The sequence below is a fragment of the Calypte anna genome, chromosome Z (assembly GCF_003957555.1).
Source record: "Calypte anna isolate BGI_N300 chromosome Z, bCalAnn1_v1.p, whole genome shotgun sequence".
In the NCBI taxonomy this organism is placed as follows: domain Eukaryota; kingdom Metazoa; phylum Chordata; class Aves; order Apodiformes; family Trochilidae; genus Calypte; species Calypte anna.
Genome location: NC_044274.1, coordinates 39,682,949 through 39,708,418, shown reverse-complemented (window position 1 = coordinate 39,708,418; position 25,470 = coordinate 39,682,949). Strand labels below are relative to the sequence as shown.

General features: G+C 38.3%; 1 protein-coding gene across 3 annotated transcripts in view; it reads right to left on the bottom strand.

Annotated features, from left to right (window-relative positions):
* The window catches only part of PCSK5 (proprotein convertase subtilisin/kexin type 5), a 248,141-nt gene that overhangs the window by 210,971 nt on the left and 11,700 nt on the right, over nt 1-25,470 (bottom strand). For all 3 annotated transcript variants that reach the window (XM_030467472.1, XM_030467471.1, XM_030467470.1), the window contains exon 2: nt 12,332-12,436. In XM_030467472.1, the coding sequence (XP_030323332.1) occupies nt 12,332-12,436 (105 nt within the window). The remainder of the gene's footprint in view (nt 1-12,331; nt 12,437-25,470) is intronic.

Here is a 25,470-nt window from a genome sequence, read left to right as displayed (position 1 = left end):
TAGACTTCAGAAATTTTGGGTTTATTACATGACCACACAAAGCTGCTATACAGCTACAGTGGACTGATTCTCAGTTTGACAAACGTATTCAAAGAAGAAATTTTTAATTCGGATCCTTTAAAAAAGCAAAAATAAAATTATATTCTGGCCTCTATATTTATTCAATACATTAGTGTCATTTGGAGTGACAGCCTTTACACTTCCTCAATAAAGGGGGAAAAAGAATGTCAAACAATAATCTAGGTTAAACACAGCTTATATAAGCAACAGCCAACACACCAATAGATATCACTGCTTTTAAGTTGATTATATTGAAAGGATTTAGAATGAGTGTTTTATTTGACTAAAATGTTGTTTGTATTCACAAAATGCTCTGTGTGACACCAAAAGAAATACAATTCCACTGAACAAAATACTTAGTACTTGCTGTGCATTTGCAGTTTGCAGATTTTACTCAGCTGTCAGCACTGCCCACATTTCACAGGTAGGGAGTCAGAACCATGAAGGAGTGAAGCTGCATGATGAAGGCCACACACACACTCAAGCAGCCCAGCTCTGGACAGGAAGAAGCTGCTTGGCATCTCATTGGAGCTATTAAAATTTGCAGCTCACAGGATAGTGAGTATCTGCTAGAATGAAAAACACCAGCCAAGGACAATGAGTGGCTTTCCCAGTGATAGACTTTTAAAATAACCCTAAGAGAAAGGAGGATATTACACTCAAAAAGTTGGGCAAGGGGAGATCCTTTCGATTTATTTTAGGGGGGGATGTCTTTTCTGCCCTTAATTGCCTGTTAATAATGCTAGATTAGACAAATTATTTATGTATGTCATGATTTCTTGCTGTTCACCATTTAGAATAGCTGGGTGAGATAACAACCACTAGAATTAAACATGATTGTCCTGTCAAAAGCAGGAAGGAGGATGCATTAAAATGTTGACACATGACATCAGAAACATACATTGCTGCCAAAAAGTTTTCCAAATGTTGGGAAGAGGGAGGGAAGAAAAAAGACCTTTAATCCATTTTTCTATTAATATCCTGCACTATAACCAGTATCATCAGTACCAGATGAAGCTAGATCCCCTCAGGAAATGGTGCGTAGAAGTTGTTCTGTCACATTCCTAGACAGTCTGCTTTGAGACGCTCATTTCAAACATGTGTTTTCTCTCAATCCCCCTTCTGATATTCAGGAACTTGGCCACGCACAATAGGCTTCTTCTGGAATGGTGCATCTTTCCTTAGACTAGATTCCCTCTGCTTCCTCCTCTTCTGAATCTTTTTGATATCCAGCAATTTTATAGCCCAACGGCCCAAACAGCAATTTGCTATCTGCCATTAACATTGCAAACTGACTTCAATGACAGCAAAAGAACACTTAATGTAACACAAGACCACCACTGCTATCAAATCTGCTGTCTTCCCTGGCAGGCTCTTATAACACAGATAACAAATGAAAGGAATAATTCTCCTTGCCTTTGTAAAAACATTTAATAGCCTTATCATTTGCACCTATATAGCCGCTTTGCTGCTAAAAAACACAAAGAGCATGCACTGTTTTACAGGAACTGTAAAGAAACTCAAATATTATTAACACCTACTAGCTCCAATGGACTATGGATTGCCACACAGTTTCCCTCACAGTCCTCAGCTTTTACGTGTTTATAGCTGCTATGATTATCGTACAAGTTTACATTTCCCATACATAGATTCACCTACAGTGCTTTTGTCATTGCTAACACTGAGCAAAATCCTTTAGCGATTCTTGAATTGTGACAGAATCCCTTTCCTTTCTGGGCTGCAGATGGATTTTCCTCGGGTCTTTTAATGTAGCATTTGCACTTTGAAATGAAATCTGCACAAACCTCTGTGATATGCTGCATGTGTATTGCACATCCCTCATTAATGGTCTTAGTTTGAATGATAATGAGCACTCTCAGCTTGCATGGGGAGAGCTGACCATACAGATGTGGCTTTAAGCAAGAAAGCAACACTCATGTGTTTAGAATCTGACAGAGAGGTGCTTAGGAAATCTTATCCCATAATGGAGAGATTTTAGAAAACATTTATACCTGGACAGACTAGAGGGGCAGAATCATCTCTGTCTGCTGGCCACACTTATTTTGATGCAGCCCAGAGTGCAGTTGGCCTTCTGGGCTGCAATTGCACACTGGTGGCTCATATCCAGCTTTTGCTCTTCAGTCTTCTTCCACATTGCTGCTCTCCAGTGTGTCCTCCCGCAGCCTCTATTCATGTCACAGATTGCCTTGGCCTAGGCGCAGGACTGCACTTGTTCTTGTTGAACCCCATAGGGTCCACCTGGGACAATTTCTTCAGTTTGTCCAGGTCCCTCTGGATGGCATCCCATCCCTCTGGCATATCAACTGCAACACTCAGTTTGGTATCATTGGCAAACTTGCTGATGGTGCTCCCAATGCCACTGCCAATATTGTTAATGAAGACATTAAACAAAATTGTTCCCAGTATGGAATCCCTGAGATACACAACTTGCTACTGTTTTTCATATGGATTTCAAGTTATTGACCACTACCCTTTGGATGCAACTATGCCGTCAATTTCTTATCCACTGAAAAGTCCACCCATCAAATCCATATCTCTCCAACTTGTAGAGTAGAATATTGTGGGGGACCGTGTCAAAAGCCTTGCAGAAGTCCAGATAGATGACATCCACTGCTTTTCCCTTGTTGACTGATGTAGTCACTCCACTGAAAGCCATTAGGTTGGTCAGGCAGAATTTACCCCTAGTAAAGTCATGCTGTCTGTTTTGAAAAACCTCCCTGTCCTCTGTGTGCCTCAGTATGTCTTCTAGGAGGATCTCTTCCATGATGTTCCCAGGCACAGAGGTGAGGTTGACAGGTCAGTAGTTCCAGGGTCCTCCTTTCTATTCTTTTTTAAAATGGGTGTGATTTTTCCTTTGTTCCAGTCACCAGGACTTCACCTGACTGCCATGACTCTTCAAATATCATGAAGAGTGGCTTGGCAACTACATCCACCATTTTCCTCAGGACTCTGGGATGCATCTCATCAGGTCCCATGGACTTGTGTATCTTCAGGTTCCCCAGATGGTCACGAACCTTGTCTTCACTTACAGTGGGGGGAACTTTGTCTTGCTGGTCTCCATCTTGTGGGCCATCAACATGAGAGCCATGAGGAGAGGAGCTGTCAGTGAAAACTGATGCAAAAAAGTTGTTGAGAATCTCAGCCTTCTCCTCATCTGGTGTTACTGGGGGCTAAGCTTTCTTTAGCCTTCCTTTTTTCTGTTTGTGAATCTGTAGAAGCCATTCTTGTTTTTCTTTAAATCTCTTGGCAATTTCAGCTCTTGATGAACCTTGGCCTTCCTGACCCCGGCCCTACACAACCAGACAATGTCCCTCTACCCTTCCCAGGATAACTGTCCCTTCTTCCACTCCCTGGGTAGGTCCATCTTACCTTTTAATTTGACCAGCAGCTCTCGACTCAACCATGCTGGTCTCTTGACTTCCTTTCCCAAATTCTTACATCCAGGGACTGAGATCTCTTGCGCCTTATGGAAAGCATCCTTAAAGATTTGGCATCTCTGTTCTGGTCCCTTGTCTCTGTGGGCTGTATCCCATGGAGTCCTGTTTACTAACTCCTTGAAGAGCTGGAAGTTTGTTTTCCTAAAATTTAGAATCCTGACTACGCTTCTCATCTGTCTCATACTCCTTAGGATAGTGAACTGTACTACACACATGATCACTGCAGCCTAGGCTGCCTTCAACTTTGATATCCCTGATGAATTTACTTGCATTTGTGACCATCAAGTCCAATAACAAATCCCCACTGCTAGGGCTGTTAATTTCTCATCATCTAGGCTCTCCAGGAGTATCCTGGACTGTCTACAGATTGCGGTGCTACTTTTCCAACAGATGACAGATCAGTTAAAATCCCCCAGCAGGATGAAAGCCTGCAACTGTGATGTCTCCTTGAGCTGGAGTAAGGCTTCACTGATGGGCAACACTTGATCAGGCAGCCTGCAGTAAACTCCAACCACAAGGCTTCCTTTTCTGTCCCAATCCCTTACTCCCACCCATAAGCTTTCAACCTGCTTATTACTATACTTAAGGGACAACTCTTCACACTCTATCCACTTCTTTACAGAGAGGGCAACATGACCATCAATGGACACACTCCAGTCATAGGATTCATCCAACCAAGTTTATGTAATCACCACTATGTCATAGTGCTATATTCCCATAGCACTGTAGCTTCTAACTCCTGTTTGTTGCCAGGCTGTGTACATTAGTGTAGAGGCACTTCAGCTGGGCTGGCCATTTCACCTTCTCTCTCCTTTATTCTCCCAAGGTGCTTCATGGATGTTATCTTCCCGTCTCTTTGTATCTCCATGACATCCAGACCTGCAGACCCCACCATGCATCCCCCAGCTTTACTTGCAGTAAGCTCAGTTTCCCCTTCCCCCTTCAAATCCAGTTTAAAACTCTGTCAACGGGCCCTGTTAACTCCTGCCCCAGGATCCTTTTCCCCCTCTGGGACAGGTGCATTCCATTGGTTGCCATTAGGCCTGGTGTCTTGTATAATAACCCATGATCAAAGAATCCAAAGTCCTGACAATGACAGTAGTGTCTGAGCCATGAACTAACCTGTTGGGTCTTATTTTTAGTTCCCTCATCCATTGCTGTCATTAGAGAGATAGAGGAGAACACAACCTATGCACCTGATCCCTTAACTAGTTGCCCCAGAGCCCTGAAACCTCTCTTGATCAGTTTTGTCATTCATTTGTCATGCCCCTACATCACTACCCACCTGGAAGCCCAAAAGTGGATAGTAATTTGAAGGCCTCACCAAGGTGGGAAGTTTACTCATTACATCCTTCATCCTGGCCCCAGGGAGACAGCAGACTTCCCTATGAAGCAGGCCTGGTCTGCATATTGGGCCCTCTGCACCTCTCAGGAGGGAGTCACCCACAACAATGACCCACATATTTTTCCTTCTGGATTGAGTTATGATTGTTGGTTTAGGGCGAGTTGGCCTCAGTGATACTTTTGGCCTATGTGAAGTATCCACAACACTGTCTGCCGTTTCCTTCTGCAGGGCCCCATGCCTGTTTTGCAACACCACTGAAGGAGGTGAAGTTCTTTAGGGAACATGTCTACCCTGTTTGTTGCATCAGGCTGGGGCCTGTTCCCATTGTTTCTGCTCCAGTAAACCAGCTCAGGAAGGCTGGGAAGCTTGGTGGGACAATAAGGAAACCTGAGATGACAAGGATTCCTGTACTCCAGTACAGTTGATTTGCCTGTCAAATTGTTTTTGTGGACAGCAGGCTTTGAATTCAGTCATCTAACTCCCTCTCACTCCCCATGACACTCTTCAATCTTCTTACCTCCCCTCTGAGCTCCATCACTTCATCCTGCAGCTGTGCCACCTCGCAGAGCAGGTCATAAATCCTAAAAGGCCAGTAGGATTACATTCACTTTCATAACTTTCACCAACGAAATCTGCCTCATTTTGAATATTATTGTCTCAGAAGATTTAAGCTACTTCTCTGAGAGATGGCTGAGTCCTTGCCTGACTCCTAAGATGCAATCAACACTTCTCTCATCAACCATGAAGTCCAAAGACCAGAACAGCAGCTCTACTGCAATCCCTATAAGCTACTTAATGATGGAATGGGGCATCTGACAGCTGGTCTGGCACTGGACTTCTGTGACATTGCAATAACTCTATAAAATGGGTGGGGCACTAATGTTTTTCACAATATACTGTAAGTCAAAATTTGGAACCAACTCCATGCCATCCTGTGGTCTTTCACTTTCCCTGCCCATCTCATTAACAGCTTAAGAAAATAATTATATGAAAACAGTAATGCAATGCAATCCTTCTATATAATGTTTTTTTCATTCCTCAAATCATTTGCTACACTAATTAGGAAGAGAGCCAGTCAAAACTTCTCCTCTAATCACTAGGTCTTGCCCAAAAGTTAAAGAGTGAGGTAGTCATTGCCAAGTAGTTCTGTAAAATGACAATCAGAAATGTCAAACAGATAACCGGAATATTCAGAAGTCTAATATTTATTTTTAATACACATGCAATTAGAGATATCAAGGGGACAAAATCCCTTTGAGCCAGGTGATAGCAACTGGTAAAATCATGATGAAACAGAAATGTAGGTGTAGGTAATCAAGCATAATAATTTATTTCAAGAAATACTTCCATATTCTCTGAGTGGACATTTTCTTTTTTCCTTTTAGTAGAAGACATCAAAAGGTAATTCTACTGGGAAGCTTCTGTGATTATTTTGTGAGCATTTCTTTAAATAGTAATAGAAAACTCAATTATTTCATTACTACAGTAAGAGTTAGACATTTAAAAAGCCTTTATTTTTCACAAATAAACCTCAGTCTCATTAATGCTACAATTTACTTCATTAAATATTTCTACCTACTGCAGATAAATTAAGATAAATTAGCATCATATAACAAAATCTTCTGACTAAAGAACAGTTACCTTCTGTTACAGCGGGACTGGATTTGAAAGGCCAGTCTGAACATGCTATGGATTTAAGTTTTTCATCTTTAGGTCACCATCACCCAAGGTTCAGCTTTAATATCTCAAAAAACCCTGAAAAAAGATACAAGTTGTAGGCCTACTTGCCCGTGTATAAAAAAATCACAGAGTAATAGACCAGTTTGGGTTGGAAGGGACCTTTAAAGATCAACTATTCCCACCTTCCTGGTATAGCCAGGGACATGAACAAGTTTCCACATCTTCCCCTAGGAGCTCAGACTACATTGACTTTATTGAAGAAATATTTCCTTGAAATCAATCCACTTTTCACCCTTTTTTAATTTCCTCAGGTAAATTTGCACTTTCTAATAACTAGTTGAAAGTTTTGCTACATGTTTGAATGAGATTTTTTAAAACAGCAGAGGCAGGTGCTAAAGGGAGATCTTGCTATGTTCTCTCACACACTACGATCCAGTTCATGTTCTAACTCACCCAGCAACAGGCTCCTCGGAAATAGTGAGTCCGATACTTGATTTTGACTAAGCATAACAGTTCCTATTATTTTGCAATGAAGTGGAGTAGTATTGATTCTTTGACCTCTGGTTGCTTGTACAGATTACAGCTACCCAGGCAGACATCAGTAACTCACCTGCTTCCAGTGTTTAACTGTTGTATTATTATATTTGGCTAAAAAATCTTTTTATTCACTAATGAGGTTTAAGAGTACTTAACATTGCCAATATGAAACACAACCTTACCTATAACAACATTCTCATCTGAATTTCCCTAAGCTCTAAGTACAAGATGCTGGCTTTAAAAACTTGGGATTTTAGTAACATCATTCTTCATTCCTGCTGAATTTTTTTCCACCCCCCCACCAAAAATCTAAACTGTTCGAAGGTTTAGTTTTGCCTTACTCAACATCATACTGCAATCTTGGAAAATTCAAATTAATGAAGAACTGGAAAACACAATTTGATGATAATCTCAGTGCTTGAAATTTTAACCCACCTCTCTATTTGCAATGAGCAGACTGATCCAGAGTGATCTGGTGCATGTTTCCAAAAGGCAACCTCCTCAAGCACAGACATACTCCTTGCCCAACAAAACAATCACCTTGTGATGAAATAAATCCTTTTGTCTTCTTTTTAGACAGTTATCTTCCATATCAACCCAGGATATTTTTTAGGAATATAAACTGAATCACAGAATCAGAATTTCAGCTAGGAAAGGACCTCAAGGATCATTTGTTCCAACCTTTCTATTATTATTGTTTATATGAGATATCTCAGCACCCCATCAAGCTGAGACTTCAAACTTTTCAGAGTGGAGGAATCCACCACTTCCCCTGGGAGATCATTCCAATGTCTGACTGCCCTCATAGTGAAAAATTTTCCTCTGGTGTTCAATTGGAATCTCCGCAGGAGCAACTTGTGCCCATTGCCCCTTCTCTTGTCCATGTGACTCCTGGTAAATAGGGAGTCTCCATCTTCTTTGTAGCCCCCCTTTAGTACTGGAACATCATAACAAGGTCTCCCCTAATCCTTCTCTTCTCAAGGCTGAACAAACCCAGCTTTTTCAGCCTCAACATGATGAAACATTTCATCATGTTTCTTAGCAACATGATGAAATATATACTCATGGCTGCTACAATTCTCTTCCCCTTGCTGTCTGATGAACATCTACATTGTCCTGCCAGTAGTAGGTATAGGATTCTGGCATTGCTTTCTTTCCTCTGAAGACAGCACAGATCATTTGGTGCTGTCTCATCAGAGATATGCTTGTCATCATTTTACCTGCTGCTACCAACAGTTCCAATTAACTTGCTACAGCAAAGGTAAGAATCACACACACATACTATACTTTTTTTTTACCACCAGGCCATACAGATCTGTTCTGTGTTTGGTTAGATCAGGCTAGGAAACATGTAAAGGTCTGGAATAAAGTTTCCCCAGATAATCCGATACGGTAGCAGAGGTGACAAAGGCATGACACTTCTGCACAGTCCTGCTCAAGCAGCACATCTTGCTGAAACTGAACAAAAGTTCTTCTTTCACTGTAAGTAAGATTGGAAATCTTTCCATTTCTAGATGAGTGAATCTGATGCGTTCACTAGGAGTTCAAATCCCAAATAAACCTACCTGAAATTAGTTAAAATTTAATAAAAGTTAAACATCATGTTAGTTGAGACTGATAAACAAACATTAATGTTGTAAAATGTCTTCCTCATTAGTAAATGTGACACTTTACAGGAACATGAATGATTAATTTTACATTGTGGAGCACAGCTGTGGGCCATGTCTTTTTCAGATCTCCATTTTGATGCAAATCACTGAGGACCTTGTAAGCCAAATGAATAAACTTTCGTTTTTACATACACCAACTTGAATGTATTATCACTCTTAAAGATGCCTTTCATTACCTTAAGAATTGTGTTCTTCTAGAATTATTGCTTTGTCACTTATGCTACTTGATTCTGTGGGATATTTTTCACTATGAGTAAAAAGTCTCGTTATCCCATCTCACTCTTCATCTTACCGTTCAGTATAAACACAGTTTTCTCATCTGTAGTGTCCATTTAACATCAATGCATTATTGTCATGCATGTGTAAGTGCTTCAGCTCTGACAGATCATTGGAACAGCAATCTCTTCAGTGAGAGAAAAGCTCCACCTGATTTTGCTAGTGCTTTGTATTTATGTCAAACCTGACACCGATTGAGGTTGCAATCATTCTTTGCATTTTTTTTTCACTTTTAAGACTCTTTGTTTCACCATTGCAGCTAAGCTAGCAGTGCACCACAGCTCTTTATTCCCACTCCTGGAAGTGCTGTAGTATATTGGTTTCAAAAGAGGGCCTAGCAATAAAATTAACTATTTAGTAGTTGAATTAGAGCTTCATGATACCCTTCAGCTATGGACTAACACTTTGTTCTCACTCCTGCTCCCTTTGTTTCCTGCATTGTAGCATCATGAAAATAACTTCTCAGAGAAAACTCTGTGGAGCTACAAAAGGCTCTAAATTCATGTTATGGTGCCTCCATTCACCCCTGCCAAAGGCCAATCAGAAGCAGCACATCATCTGGAGAGACCAGATATCTCTGTAGTAGATTTTATTCAATGATTAGCTTTGATGCATACTACTAATCTCTGGTTTGAATACACAAGCTTCTCTTACTTCTTTGTTCATTTATCAATAGATAGGAAATGCCAAGTAACTATACACAGGCCTAGAAAAGATGCTGTGAATATTTATGTTTCAAATTTTCCACATGACAATCTATGCTAGGGACTATGTTAGAGCCTCATTTGGACATCTCTTCCTAGAACCATTTATTCCATATAATCTCTAAATTACAACATTGAATTGCCAGGAAAAGATGTGGATGATAATGGACAACACTGTGTTATACTGCATATCCTTTACCTTTATATCTAAATACCAAGCAATGTTTGATGCTGAGAAAATTTCCAAAATACTTAACCCAATGCCTTTAGTTTATGTTCCTCACTGGAACTATCTATAATATTTATAACAGTGTCAAGAGACTTTTTCAGAAGAAAAAAAATCAAGCCAAAGTTCTTCAAAGCAACTTGTTAATCAAAATCCACAACAGCGAGACTTTACATTATTTATATACATTTCCGTGTGCATTCACACAGCAAAATCAACCACTATTCACATAACAGTTTAGAAACACCAGATTTCATAACAGTTTTTCCATTATATGCAGGATACTTACATAATGAATTACCTTGCAATAAAAATCCCATCACTGAAAATTTCGTAATTAGTGATCCACATCCAAAGCAATCACAGATCAAGTGAATTGTGTGTACATGTCTCACTGAGAGGATTTAAAATGTGAAATAAGCTACCATTAAAGGATTTAGAAAGCAAATAAACCTTAGTATTCCTTTGTTCACAGATACACATGCCATCTAATCTGCTGCAAATATTGGCATTAGATACAGTCACACTCATAAATATGATAGCATATAGCATTGGTCCTTTAAAATTGTTACTGCCATGCAATGTGAGTTTCTTAAATCTTTTTGTTTTAAAAGGTCTAGCTTGTATAATACAATTAAATTTCAAGTCTGCTTTAATAATCATTAGATGTTACACAAACTTAGGACAAACTGGCCTTTATTCCACAAACACGTCTGTGTATTGATATATCTGTGGCTGCACAGAATTCCCAAGCCCAGGTTCAGTGGCGTAGTCACAGAGACAATCACAAATACTTTTGCAAGATCTAGGTATTAGACTATTGGTTTCTCACTGACCACAGAATCATTAACAAGCTTAAGTACTTTGCGCAACCCTCCCTAGAGCTTCTCTAAGATTAAAGTGATATTTAACAGTGACTCAGAAATTCAGAAATTCTGTTCCAGAAACAGCACAGATGGAGGACAAGACCTAAGTAGCATAACAACAAAAGCGCTGGAGAGCAAGTGATGGTTCTGATTTTCTGCTGTGCTCTGCCTTAAGAGTCTCTCATGGTTCTGGCCACAGTAGTGTGGACTGGCTGTGAGAGTATTCTGGAACCTGGTGTAACACCAAACTTCATGGTAGTATGTGGATGTGAATTTGTGCTTTTGTGTGTAAAAAGGACACAGATGTGAACACTTGCATTTTGCAGAATCACCTATTTAAGAACAATGCCTGTCGTTTGAATGGTGGGTCTCAGAATTAGTGAGAGCAGAGATTTGGGCCCTAACATTAGCATACTAATCCTCAAAATGCACTGCTCAGCAGAGCAGTTTATGCAACTTTTTTAAAAAGTTAGGCCATTCACCCCTATCAACACAGAAGTAAACATACTTTCTGTGCACTTTCCTAGTCCTGTCCCATTCTTAAGAAGATTTTCAGCCCTAAATATGGCTTTATAGACTGCAGAAGTATTCCTGTATAATGCTCAACTTGTACACTGTACATCCATAGTAATCAAGCTGTCCTTTACCCCTATCTTACTTCTCATAAATTATTTGTCAAATAAAACCTTAAAGATGCTGCACAGAAAACAGTCATCACACAAAGACCCAATGAAAACTTAACTCTAACATAATCCCTAAAAGTCACCAGGGACTTCAGGGTTTTTTTGTGAGAGTAGATTACATGAACAACATAAAAAAAGCTAATGGGATTTTGTCCAAACTTCCTTTCTAAAAGGAAACCCAAGGAAATCCAATTCTACAGTCAATAATGAAGCTACTAACTACTAAAATTAAAATATTAAAACAAAAATGTTGAGTACATATACATTATAATCAATTGTGAATCAGTAATTAAATTATATTGCCAGCTACCTACTATCATATAAACTCCAAAGATATGACAATCTTTTTTAAACAGAACTGCCAATCACTAGGATATTCCAAAAGGACCAGAGAAGAGAGCACTTTTATTTTAATCCCTCATATACTGGGTCCAGAAAAAAGCAAGAGAAACTGTTCTCTGAACATCATAACATCCCACATTGCTCACCCTCATTCTGAAAGCCAGCTGACTTACAGAAGGAGGGCTGCAGACATGAATGTTACACACGTGGTTTTGCAGAGAAACACAGCACAGTGATCAGTGCATTAACAGAATTCCTGTACTCCTCCATGAATAATGTCGGACCTTGTGTTCCAAGAATAGCACATACGTAATGGCATGGTGTTGTCTTCACTTTGTTTTAATGAGAAGCAGAACCTTAGCAAGCAGATAGTATGTCAGTTCTCGTAATGCTATATGCCATTAAGGTGAATGTACTCTGGTATGATATTTCATATAAAAAATGCAAAGGCTTTTGCTTCAGACACATGTGTGGATTTTCTTACCTTTGGTTCCATTGAAATGAAGCTGTGGGTACCTCTACTTGACAGAACTGACCTTTTAATTGTTTTACTATGGTAGAAGTGGTAGTAATCCTTCAGTGTTCCGATCTGTAAGGGGAGAGTAGAAAAAAAGAGAGGGAAATTTAATTTATGAAAACCAGTTTTCTGCTTTTCATTTCTAAAAGTCTATAAATTATGCAATTTCCTGTGTGATGAAATGTTACTTGAACCCACTGATCATCTTTCAAAAGAACGACATATGATATGAAATGGATGGAGTGTCCTTGAGGCAGTAACTGCATAACCAAAGATTATAATTGAGCTGCTTAATCTGACTGTATCTACCTTTTTAATGTTTAATTTATATGCAGTACTTTGAGTAATTCTGTATTAATCTATATCCAAACTGTCTTCAAATGTCAAGTATAAAAATCATCAAATGGCTATGCAGTTATTAAAAAGCATTCCATCTCGTCTGCTTAAGGAAATGTACTGTAAAATGCACTGGATTTGGTTATTTATATAATTAAATTATAAAAAGAACGTTCACAGCATTGGACTATACAATAGGACTCAGCTTCACTTTCTGCCAAACATGGACAAGGAAAAGGTAGAAGAAACAATAACTTTGTAGGATAATGACTAGCTCAGTATACAACATCAATTTATGCAAAACTGCAATTTATACAAATGTACAACAAAAGTTATTCTCATTCATCCCATCAGTACACAGTAGCAATATAAATATTAAACTTAGGCAGCATGCACAATCTGGCAAAGACTTGAAACCAGTTTAATGCATCTATGTTAAAGTATGCAAGCATTCAGCCTCCTTGTCTTAAGGAAGAATGTCTCTCCAATTAATTCAGAATTTTATCTCCTATTGCACTGCTAATCTTGTTACACAGTTAATATTTTAGTTAAAAGCTCCTTAATGATGACAAAAAAAGGGACAATTAAGTTTACTGTAATTTCAAGTTAAAACTCAAAGTGACCTCACAAAAGAGTCTTGGTTTTGCAAATAAACCTGTACGAAATCACCAGGGACAATGGAGAAAAACACTGATCTCAAAAAAACACAAGTATTCTGAATTTGCAACTATGACAATACACATATAGGATATTTGAGAGTTCATACATTCAAAGAGAACTGGAAACAAGCCACTGAAAAACCCCAAGTATATGCTTTTTAGAATATTAGAAAGCAAGAATTTTGATAAAATATCAAAGTAGACTAAAAAGAAATATTGAAATCATTAGTCTCAAGTAGGACTTGAGTATTAAAGAAAAAAAAAGCCACACACAAAAAAACAAACAAAAACCAAAACAAACAAACAAAACAACAAAACTAAGAAATAATTTAATTTAATTCATTTAATGGGGAGAACTACAACTAAGTGCCTAAGAAATTAATGCCAGTTCTTTGCAACTGGCCCAACAGTATCTTCATTTCAGCAAGAATGATTTATGTTTAGTTCAACTCAAATACTGAAGCATTCATTAAACTGAGTTCGTTTATCATAATCTAAATAGGTTTGACTTGGTCTGAACAGGTTTGAATTGGTTTGACTGAGCCTAATTAAAGTATATTCACCCTGCTACCCTGCAATAATAATTTTTATAATAGGTTTATCCTATTTTCCTCACTTGATAATAATCACTTTGAAAGGCAACTCCAGCTGAAGCGGTGCAATTCTGTAGCATGGATGAACCCGTTCTCCTATCTCTGCAGGCATGCCCTTGGATGAACCCTTTAAAACACATTTGGGGAAGTGTTCTTGTGGAAGCTGAAGGACCCTGGGCCTTCTTGGAATGTCCCCGCAGACTGGAAGCTAGTCAGTGTTACTCCAGTCTACGAGAAAGGCGCTAGGGAAGACCCAGGAAACTACAGAACTGTCTGCATTCCAGGCTAAGTACCTGGAAAAATTACAGAGATCATACTGAGTAGTACTGAAAGGCTAACTAAGTCTAATCTTAGTACTTGGGAAAATTATAGAGAAGATCATACTGGGTACTACTGAAAGACATTTAAAGAACAATGAGATCACTGGGCACCATCAACATTAGTTCACATAGGAAGAATCCTGTCTAATTTAATATCTTTCTACTATAAGCTCAGCCAGCTAGTGGAGGGTGGGGGATATATTTTTTTTCTGGGTTTTATTACAGCTTTTGATACTGTCCCTCACAACAGCATCCTTCTGCACAAGTTGTCCAGCTGAGCAGGTTCATGGTGCAATGGATGAAAAACTGGCTGAATGGCTGGGCTCAAAGGACTGGAGAAAAACATATGGTGAACATATTTATCAACGATCTGTATGCTGGAGTTGAATGTACCATTAGCAAGTTTCTTGATGACACCAAACTGGGAGATGCTGTCAACTCTCTTGAGCAACAAGAAGCCTTTCAGAGACATCTAGATAGACTGGAGCACAAGACTATGATTAATTGGATGAAATCTAATAAGACAAAATGATGAATTCTGCAGCTGGGATGGACTAATGCCAGGCACTAGTGTAAACGAGGTGATGCATGCCTGGAGCGCAGCCCTGCAGAAAGGGAGCTGGGGATGCTGGTGGGTGGCAGGCTCAGTGTGAGTCAGCTGTGTGCCCTGGTAGCCAAGAGGGTGACCTGCATCCTGGGGAGCATCAGCCACAGCATGACCAGATGGCCAAGAGAGGGATTATCCCACTGTATTCAGCTTTCGTGTGGCCTCACTTTGAGCACTGTGTGCAGCACAGGACCCTAGCATTTAAGGAGGATGTTGAGGTGCATGAATGTGTCCAGAGGAGGGCAACAAAGCTGGTAGAAGGGCTGGAAGGCATGTCCTATGAGGAGTGGCTGAGGATTTTGGTTTTGTCTAGCTTGGAGAAAAGGTGGGTGAGTAATGACCTCATTGCTGTCTGCAGCTTCCTGAGGAGGGGAAGTGGTGGGGGATGTGCTGAGCATTTCTTCCTGGGATCCAGTGACAGGACACATTAGAATGGTTCAAAGATGTGCCAGAGGAGCTTCAGATTTGGCATTAGAAAGCACCTCTTAACAGAAAGGGTCATCAAACACTGAAACAGGCTTCCTAGAGATGTGTATCCTACAGCCAGTGAGTGTTTAAGAGGCATCTGGACAGTGTGCTTAATAACATGCTTTTAGTCACCTCTACAGTGGTCAGGCAGTTGAATGAGATGATCATTGGAGGTCCTTTCCAACTTAAATTGTTCTATTCTATTCTATTCTATTCTATTCCATTCTATTACATTCCAATTATTTCTATTGCCTCACTTTTGTCTACATTTAACTTGAGTTTCTTCTGAGTTTAACAGCCCATAGCAAATTGAACATCCCTTATCATCAGACTACTGTTACGGCCTTTAAAAAATATTGTTATATACATCAACCATTGGCACTTGGTGCCAGGCTTAGTGCCAGTGCAGGTGGTGGCATGCTTCCCTGAGCCAAAGAAGTGTATTTATTAGTTGCCTACCAGGTGTTTCCTGGGCTTATCAGCAGCCTTAAACAAGGCTGAAGTGCTAATTATTGGAAAACTATGCTACTCTTTCTCCTGAAGTTTTCCAAGACCAGTAAAGTACATTTTCACCATACCAGAGTGCACTACAGAGGTTACAGACTTGTAAGAACCATGCAGTCTTCAGAGTAAATTAGGAACCTAGAGCTCTGTGTTTGCCTATACAAGCACATGCGTTACTGAAAAAAACGCACAGCTCACGCAGGTCTTACAACTGCACAGAACTGCATAAATAGGAAGGTCATATTTTAGAGAAAAATTAACATCTGTCTTTTGTGCTACACAGATCTCACCATCATCCAGTTCTCTGTACCTTCTGAACGTGATTCAAGATTTTAGGTTTGTATGTATGTACTTATTTATTTACGATAAACCCTGGCTGACCTCTCTGATGGCATCCAAACCAGCAAATTTAGGAGGTGACCTTATTTTACTTGCGTAGGTACTATTGTTTAGCAGCACTTGCCACCCACAGAAGACACTGCAAGGATTTGAATGCTACACCTGCCAGCCAAAGGCAGCTGAGGCTTCGGAATGCTTGACAGCTGTACTCCCTTTAAGAACTTGGACTGAGGAGATGGAATTAAGCCGCTAGAATTAAGAGTAGCAATTGTAACGCAGTGTCTTCCAGGCTGTTATTAATAATAATTAATTAAAATAGTGAAAGGTGTGTTTTTAGTTCCTAACTGTCAATGAAACGAAAGCCTCTCAGATCTTTTTAAAGTAATTTAATTTGTATTCACTAACTGCTAGTGCCTCTCACGGAAACATACCAGCATTATTAAAAATTTTATCAACCTCTTTTCCCTTAATGAGAATTTACTTAGACCTTCCAAATCCGTGGACCACTTGGACAACCATTAAACCACAGAAATATAGCACAATAAATCTTATAATTATGGATGTTCTTGTTAATTTTTTTTATTATGCTTTTAACTGCTAAGTCTTAGAGGCACTCTAATAACCAAAGTGATGTGGGTATGAACACAGACCATCACCTCCGATGCCACCCAGAGTGCTCTGAAAGCTTGAATTATAGCTATGCTCAAACACCCAAGCAACCCAGTTCTCAGCTCTTTTATAAGCTGTATCACTTAACAGAAATTGACAGCATAAGTTGTGAAAAGCTCTCTGTATGTGCTTGAAGTAGAAATAGTCCAACTTGCCAGTTTATATCTTTGCTTCTGTCACGTTCCATTCCCTGCAGGCTTGTTTTACAGGGAACTGATATGTTTGCAGATTGTTGCTGTTCCTGAATAGTGACACTCTGAACAAGCTGGGCTTGATCTTATGTGAACCTCTCCTTCTTGAAATATTTTTTCATTCTTCCACATGGAAAAAACCCTATTCTGCTACTAAGAGTTCTTGCTCAGTTGGTTAAATCTTTCCTCTAGAGGACAGGTTAGTTCAGCCAGAAAAAGGAGATTCTCTTTTGACCCAACTGCATATGAAAAATAAACAGAACACCAAACCAACCAGATAAATAAAACCACATAGCTATTACAGCAGAAACATCACAACTTCATTAGGAATAGCTGAGGTTGTATCTTTTGACATGGCAGCAACACTTTATCACCGTATCCTTGACATTATCTCTCCTGTTTAAATAGGGAGAAAAACATACCACCTTACTGAATTAACATACACCACTCCAGACTTCTTCTGTATCTTTCCTTTGCATTTCAGCAATTTGAATGGAGAAATTTTGTCTGAATAACTACTGTTCAGATTTATGTTAAAAAGTTAATGTCAAAAACTAGTCATAGAGACATTAAATAATCGTTGCACTGTATTCTTTCAAATATCATAACTGCTTACATGCTGCTGTATTTTGCTTTAAAATAAAGCAGTACATTAACTTTTTTTCACTGAAAAAATAAAAATAAGTTCTCTAGTATTTTAACTTTTCATGTGCCTTTGTTAGGAGGATAAAAAGGTAATGATATCCTGAGGTCAGCTGTAATTCTTGACCTCATTCTAATTCAGTATGAACTAGAGAGAAAACCACTAGAATGATCAGAGGGCTGGAGCACCTCCCCTGTGAAGACAGGCTGAGCAACTTGGGGTTGTTCAGCCTGGAGAAGAGGAGGCTCAGAGGTGAACTTATAGTGACTTTCTTGTATCTGAAGGGGGCCTACAGGAAAGCTGGGGTAGCTTTTTACACACGTGTATAGCCAGAGGACAAGAGGAAATGGTTTCAAACTTGAAGAAGGGAGATTGAAGAAGGTTAGACATTAGGAAAAAATTCTTTCTTGTGAGGGTGGTGAGCCACTGGGACAGGTTGCCCAGAGAACCTGTGGCTGCCCCCTCTCTGGAAGTGTTCAAGGATGGGATGGAGGTGGGAGATGTCCCTGCCCATGCAGGACGGTTGGACCAGATTGATCTTTAAGTTCTCTTCCAACCCACAGCCATTCTATGATGCTATTATATGAAGCCAATGCATAATTTTTAATGTGAATTTGAATTTTTATGTATCTGTTAGAAGGCATTGAAGTTCTCAGAAAGTAGTACGGAAGCTAAACTAAATAAAAATGCAGATTAAAATCAGCATAAAGAGAAGACTTTAAATTGCAGTGGAAATTTTTCAAGTGAGGGGGTATATTTAATTTTGGATTACCTCTACAAGCTTTTCAGAACCTATTTTTCTAATAGGTTTTCTTTTCAAGGCTTTACACTGCATTCCAGAACCTAAGCTAAATTTACTAAGATTCTCAATTCTAAATTTTAATTAAAATTTAATTCAAAATAAAATATGCCAGTGTGGAATTCTAAATTCCCAATTTATTCTAAAATATTTTTAGAATTCTAAATGTTCTAAGTATACCATAAACATACTTAGAAATATAAAACAAATTCAGTTTCATCTGAGACTGAAAAATGGCCTCTAACTTTTCCAAAGTTCAGGTAAATTGGAAAAAGCTTCCAAGATCACACTTTCTGAATACAGGTTACTTTGTACAGTTACATTTAAAACGAAATATTGCCCAATATTGCCAATTGCATTTTGAGATTCCAGTACTTTAGTGGTCTCCTATTTAGCATGTGGAATTACTTGGGAAAAGAGAAAAATCTAACAATCAAATAGTACCATAAATTGTTATGCTTCATAAAAAAAAAAAAAAAAGTGTTTTATTATGTAACACACTTAAATTTTAGTACAATCATCTTATGAATAATGGGAAAGCATTAAGTCATGGAAGAAGTCACAGGTCTCAGGAAGTAATATGAATTTAGATATTAAAAAGATATAACTGTATAGTAGCTTTCTTCTAAAACATGACAAATCACATAAAGACTTACTCATTTAATCTACCATACTGGATGAACAGTCCCACTAAAGACGAAGGATTACATTGAAAGTAATGTCACTATAGTACTTGAAATCTTTCTGTCAAGTCAGCAAGGAAGAGTTTCATCCACCTTCTTTCTAAGACTGATAAACAGGTTGAGTACTATAACAGTGTTCAAAAAAACAGATAAATTTAACGAACACAGAGACATTACTTATTGGGGAGTGGAGGGGGAAAGTTTTTGTATGAAGTGTAGATTTGGTCTTTCAACAGATACATTATCCGGAAAGAGTTGATAGGAGATTGCAAAGCAAGCCATCTCCACATGACATGCAATGTCACAATTCAAGTACAACCATGGGCATTAATAATTGCAACCCCACTGTCACTGCAAGGTGTGCCTATGGATGCATCACAGCAGCTGGCAAGTTCATGTCCCTATCAAATAAAGCAATGCAAGGTTGCTCAGCAACCTGTGACAGTGTCAGCCCGTGACAGGAAATCAATTACTGCCTTCATTCCTATTAATCTTTCCTATTGTTTCTTTTCAATATACGAAGTAGTGCAATGTAAACTGGTAGTTCATACTTCTTTTTTCTTTTTTTTTTTTTTTTTTTTTTGTGATGCTCAATGAGTCACTACCTTATTTCTACAAGTACAAATGAAGGCAAAAGTGCATTTATTTTCCACTGCATGAACAAAATTAACTTTTACAGTATTTCAAATTACTTCAACACAGTCATCATGTACTGCAACCTCAAGCTGTAACAAATGTTGTCAGTATCTGCAAAGAAGCTGTTAGGAAATATAGTAACATCTGTTTCAGTTAAAAAGCCCCTTTAATGAAGCCACAAAATACGAAACAAATACATTTAACATTCTGAGGTGTCAACTAAATTGTCACTGCTTTCTAAAATCTTTTTCTCCCTTTTCCTAACTCTCTACTTGGTAATTTAAAATACTTAAATAATATACTGCATCACCTAAAATCTGCTTTGTTGCTATTTTATTGACTTGCAATCCTGTTTCATGTTGTATTCATTGAACAAATGTAAAATGATGAGAGAACTATGATGGATGTTCATGAAGTTATCATGAAAGCTTATTTAAGTAACAAACCCAACTTCCATTCATTATTTACTTACTCCAGACTCAGCATTATTGCTTCTTCATAATCTGTACTCTCAAATATGTAATTACAATAAAGCATAAGAATCAGGTTTGACAAAGTTCTAACACTATTTCAGTGTCACATACAAACAGTATAAAGCATATAGTTGAGAAATTTATTTTATTTTTAAACAAGCTACAGCAAGAATAGCACGTTAATTCACAGCAAAGTATGTTCATATTCACTTTCTTTTAAATCTCAGTCATGAAATATTTAATAACCATAGCCCTTGTCCTGAAATTTGTCAGCATCTACCAAGACCCTGCGAGATCAAGTCCCCTCTCATTTATAAAACCATAAATCAGAAATAACTCTGTTGAACCTAATGGAATTTAAGGAGCATAAATCAAGGTGGTCAAACCTAACAGTGTTACTTGTATGAGTAAAAGATTTAAGAACTGGGCACCAAGTTACATATACCGTTGCATCTCTGGCCACTTATTTTAACATCAATATAAAACTCATAAGCACATTAATAGCAAGAGAGTTTATAACACTGAAAATGACGAATGCAGTGACCTACAGTAGTCATGCTGTTTCCCATGAACATTTATATTGTGAGCAATAAACCTTTTCATGTTGTACTTTGTCTTACAAATCTGAATTCAGCTCTTATTTGCCATTGTAAATACAATGCTTTCATTTAACTGATATTCTCATGAGACCTGATTTAAGCAATTTCCTCCTCTATCACCAGTATAATTTACTGAGGAGTAATAAAGAAGTGACTCATGGGAATACTTGAATTAAGTTCATCTATGTGTGTGTAGGCACTAAATCCAACACTTCTCCACAATCAACATATATCATATACATCCTTAACTTTGTACTGTATTAGTCTGATGATCTTCTGCCATGTGGAACATGCTTGACCAAATACAAGCACAGACATTGTTTAGAACCAGGCATGATGCTGACACATTCACTTATTTGGTTAATGCTACAACTGTATGAATGTTTATAGTTTTTTTGTATAAAAGTAAGGTTCACCATATAAGCATTCCCCACACCCACATGTAAGTAACTGATTTTGAAAAAACAACTTGAGCAATAACTACTCACATGACTAAGTTCACTAAGTTGAATAGTATGAAAACATTAAAAATATCTCCTTGGCAACATCTAGAGATACATGTAAAGAAAAAGCAAATAAGCAAGCAAATGAGAGCAAAAAATAATACCCAAAACGATTGCACTATGTAGCATTAAAAGCTAGTAAGAAAGAAAACATCAACATCATCATAAGTAATGCCTACTGAGGATTTTAAAAAAATATTACAGCACACCAAGGGACTGTTAACTCTAGCATAGTAACGTAATACTCCACTTAAAGTAGCTATTTGCAATCACAACAGCAACAAAAAAATGTGACCTATTAACTAGATATATGCAGGTCTCTCCTGGTGTGCAAAGCTTCTTAGTGCCAGAAGACAGATTAAGGTCCAATTCAGCTTTCACTGGAACCAGTGGGAGCTTCCAATGTCTTAAATGGGAGGTGCAGTAAGCACTTAATGAAGAATTCTTTTTTTTTTTCAATCCAGATCTCAGTGAGGCCTACATTTTGTATTAAATTAGCATCTTATGTCCAGGTTCATATACTAGCTCCTAAATTACTTCAGACTACAAAGGAAGGTCAATGAGAACTTATACCAAATTCATAAAGAAATAGATGAATTCACTTAAGTCCCAACTCTCATAGTCCATTCATTTTACACACTTAAAAATTATTCCTTGGTGGCTGCTTTGTTTGGAAAGCAGATTCTTAACACCTGAGGGCAGAATGAATGCTTAGCTCTGTAACTGAAAAGAGATCTTCTTGGAGAAAGGAAAGATGTTTCTCCTGTATATTTATTCAAGATGTTAGTAGTAAATATGTAAAAGTAAAATACTGAATATGGAAAAGTTAGAATGGTAGCAATGAACTGGATAAAACTACGTATTCTTTAAAAAGGAATTTACGTTTCCATTTTGAAACTTCGTTTTTTTTCAGGTGAAATGACACCAAGATCAGAAATATTAAGAAAACAACAGACCTCAGCCACCACTAGAACTTCTCATTGTGTAGTTAAGTATGTGAGATCAGTATTTGTAGCTGCAAGAAATAGAAATTACTCAAATTTTGCAAGATGAGAATTCTTCTTATCTACAAAAATCTTCCAAAAGAGCAGTCAGTTGCAAAGGTAGAACCATTTATTGGTAAAATCAGTGATAGCAACACAGTCCGGAGCCCCTCTAGGTCATGGTTTAGATAACTCTTTCAGAAAGCAAGACTCAGTGATCCTGTTTAATTGCAGTTATCAGTTTTCCTAGGTAATGGCTTTGTCATTTGTCAGTTGGCCATCATCATTCACTGGCCCTAAGAATTAGGAGTTCGCTCACTAATAATGGATATTTAAGCATCTCTAAGCTGAAGCAAAGGTATTGCTTGAGCAAGCAGGCAGAAAGGAGTAATGGCAGTGATGCAAAATTGGGCCTGTGTCAAGAGTGTCACAGAAATCCCACCTATTGTCATCAACGTCCTCTCTGGAAATGACCTGAACTTCAAATAGGTGTTAATAAAATCCTACTAACGTGCTTTTGATCCAAGGAACAGGAACAATTTGGCTCACAATGGAGCAAAAGGGAATGTTTCAGGAGGAGAACCGAAAACAGTATCACAGTTAATACTGTCATGCTAGTTAGGGGTGAAGAAGTGACAGTACACATCTGGTCTGTCAGACTTAGGGTACCTGAAAATGCTTTTCTGACATTAATACTAAAAGGCTACTGAGGCCTTTACAAACTGCAACTGAATACTTTGCTGAGATGAATTTCAGACTCACACTGAGGTCCAGTGAGAGAGAGTTTTTCTTTAAAGGCAGAAAAATGTAATCTGAGCTGAGAGATCACTGTTCAGACACCTGCATTGGCTCCACTCAACTCCCAGCTTGTAGAACTACCAAAGGATGGGGCTTGGTTGCTCAAGAGAGGACAGAACTTATTTTGCAGTCCATTCCTACAGGGAAGTGGTTCTACACATTTCCAAGAGGGACAGGCAAACTTTCTCAGTCTAAGGTTGTTCACTCATGCGTTGCTCACTGGAGGTCGGCATATTCACAAACCATCGAATTTTTTTTTTCAAAGTTCAGCATTTAATTGATTTTTTTCACTTCAGTTCAGCACAGATGGGTGACTCAAGATGTGATACTTGAAGTACAAATAGTCTACAGTACAGAGTGTGGAAGGAATATGGATGAGATGGCTGAATAAAAGCATTCACTAAGTTAAAGTAACTGAAAGTTACTTGAAGCAGTGGCATAAAGCCTTTCACTTAAAAAGTATTTTTCACATTTCAGAACACCTGGGTGATGAATGTGGTATCAATTTTTAAAAGAAGATCTGAAGTACTATGAACTTACAAGTCAGTTAGGCAAATAAGTAGGAGCCAAGAAATAAGTGAATTAATGGGCACTTGAATTAAAAAATTACAACGTTGGAGGTAGTTAAGCAGAGAACAATTCTGCCTTACAAGTTTATTAGTGTTCTTTGAAGATGACAGACATTTAGGTAAAGATGGGTAGATAGGCACACTCTGGCTGGAAAACCAAAAGGCTTTTTACAATGCCCTTCATCAGCAGCTTTTGAAATTTAAGAAGGCATCGCATAAGGTCATTTCAGAAGCAAACAATCATTTAAAAGACTTGGAAAAAAGCCTAGGAACAATTAGTTATTTATTTAAAAGCAAGCAGCTCCTCATAATGACCAGAGGTCCCTGCTGGAGTTCTGATGGATTCCATGACAGGGACCTATGCTAATTCATAGAAAATAATGATATGGAAAAGGAAGTGAGCAATAACGTATAGATGTCAGCTATTGCTAACAAATACATGTAAGGACTGTGGCTGACTATATGTGAGCTGCAGAAATACCTTGCAAAACTGAGTGATGACAATAAAGTAGCAAAATAAATCCAATATAGATATATGTAGACAAAATGATGTACAAACCTAACCTCACACTAAAATTAATTTTGAGCTGCCCAGTACCACTGAGGAGTGATGATCACAGGGTAATGGCAGGCTAATCCATGGAAACTCAGTATGGTAAAAGTCCCAAAAATAAAAGACATACTGAAAATGATGAATAAAAGTACGGAGACTAAAGCAGAGAAGGCTGCACTATGAGAATATCCCCCGGTTTTGCCACACTTAAGTACTGTGCGCAGTTCTAGTCCCCTCTGTTCAAAGAAGGCATAGTAGAGCTGAAAAATTTCCAAGTGGGAGAAGAAGGATGGACAAATATATGGTACACTTTCTTTATGGGGAATGTCTAAGTAAGCTACGACTCTTCAGTCTAGACATGACACAATTTAGGGGAAAATAACAGAAATCTAAGATATCATCTATGGAATAAAAAGAGTGGTCAGAGATTGACTTCCACTGTCTCTTTCAGTAGCCATCAAGCAAAGCTAGTAAATAAGCAAAAGAGAAGTGTTTTTTTCATGCAGTCATTTAGCAAACTTATAAAATCCTTGTCAATTAATATTGTGGATGCTGTAAATTCACTTTTATTTGAAAGACCAGGCAAGCATCTGGACAAAAAACAAAACAAAACAAAAAATCTAAAACTTCTAAGTATGCAGAAACCATATCCAGCTCTGGCAGTCTCCTGAGCTAAAAACAGCTGAAGGGAGTGTCAGAGAGAAGCATCAGATGCTTGTTTTGTTCATTCTGTCCCACAGTCAGTAACTTAACACCACCATAGACCCGCAGGGCACAGGGATCTTTTAACTGGCTCCTAATGGCCTTTCATTCCCTCTGGTCTATTTGAATAAATGCTATTAAAGTCAACGAGAATACTACAGAAGCTACCTCTCTTCGCCCCAGATGCCATACTAATGGCTTTAGAGATATGACACAGTACGTATTTTCTTTTCTGTTTTTAAGACATTATTGTGTTAACCTACAAAGAAAAGCTCAATGAAACCAAAAAATATTCTCTAGGTTTATCCACAGGGGAGGTTACATGCTACTGCTGCTAAATATTAGCATGTTACATGCTAAATATTTTAAAAAGGTGAACATCATCCAATTCTAGGCTTGAGTTTCAGCCACATAGCACTACTCAGTAACACCTTCACTGCCCACTAAGCATTTTTGCACAAGACCAAGCGGTTTTATTC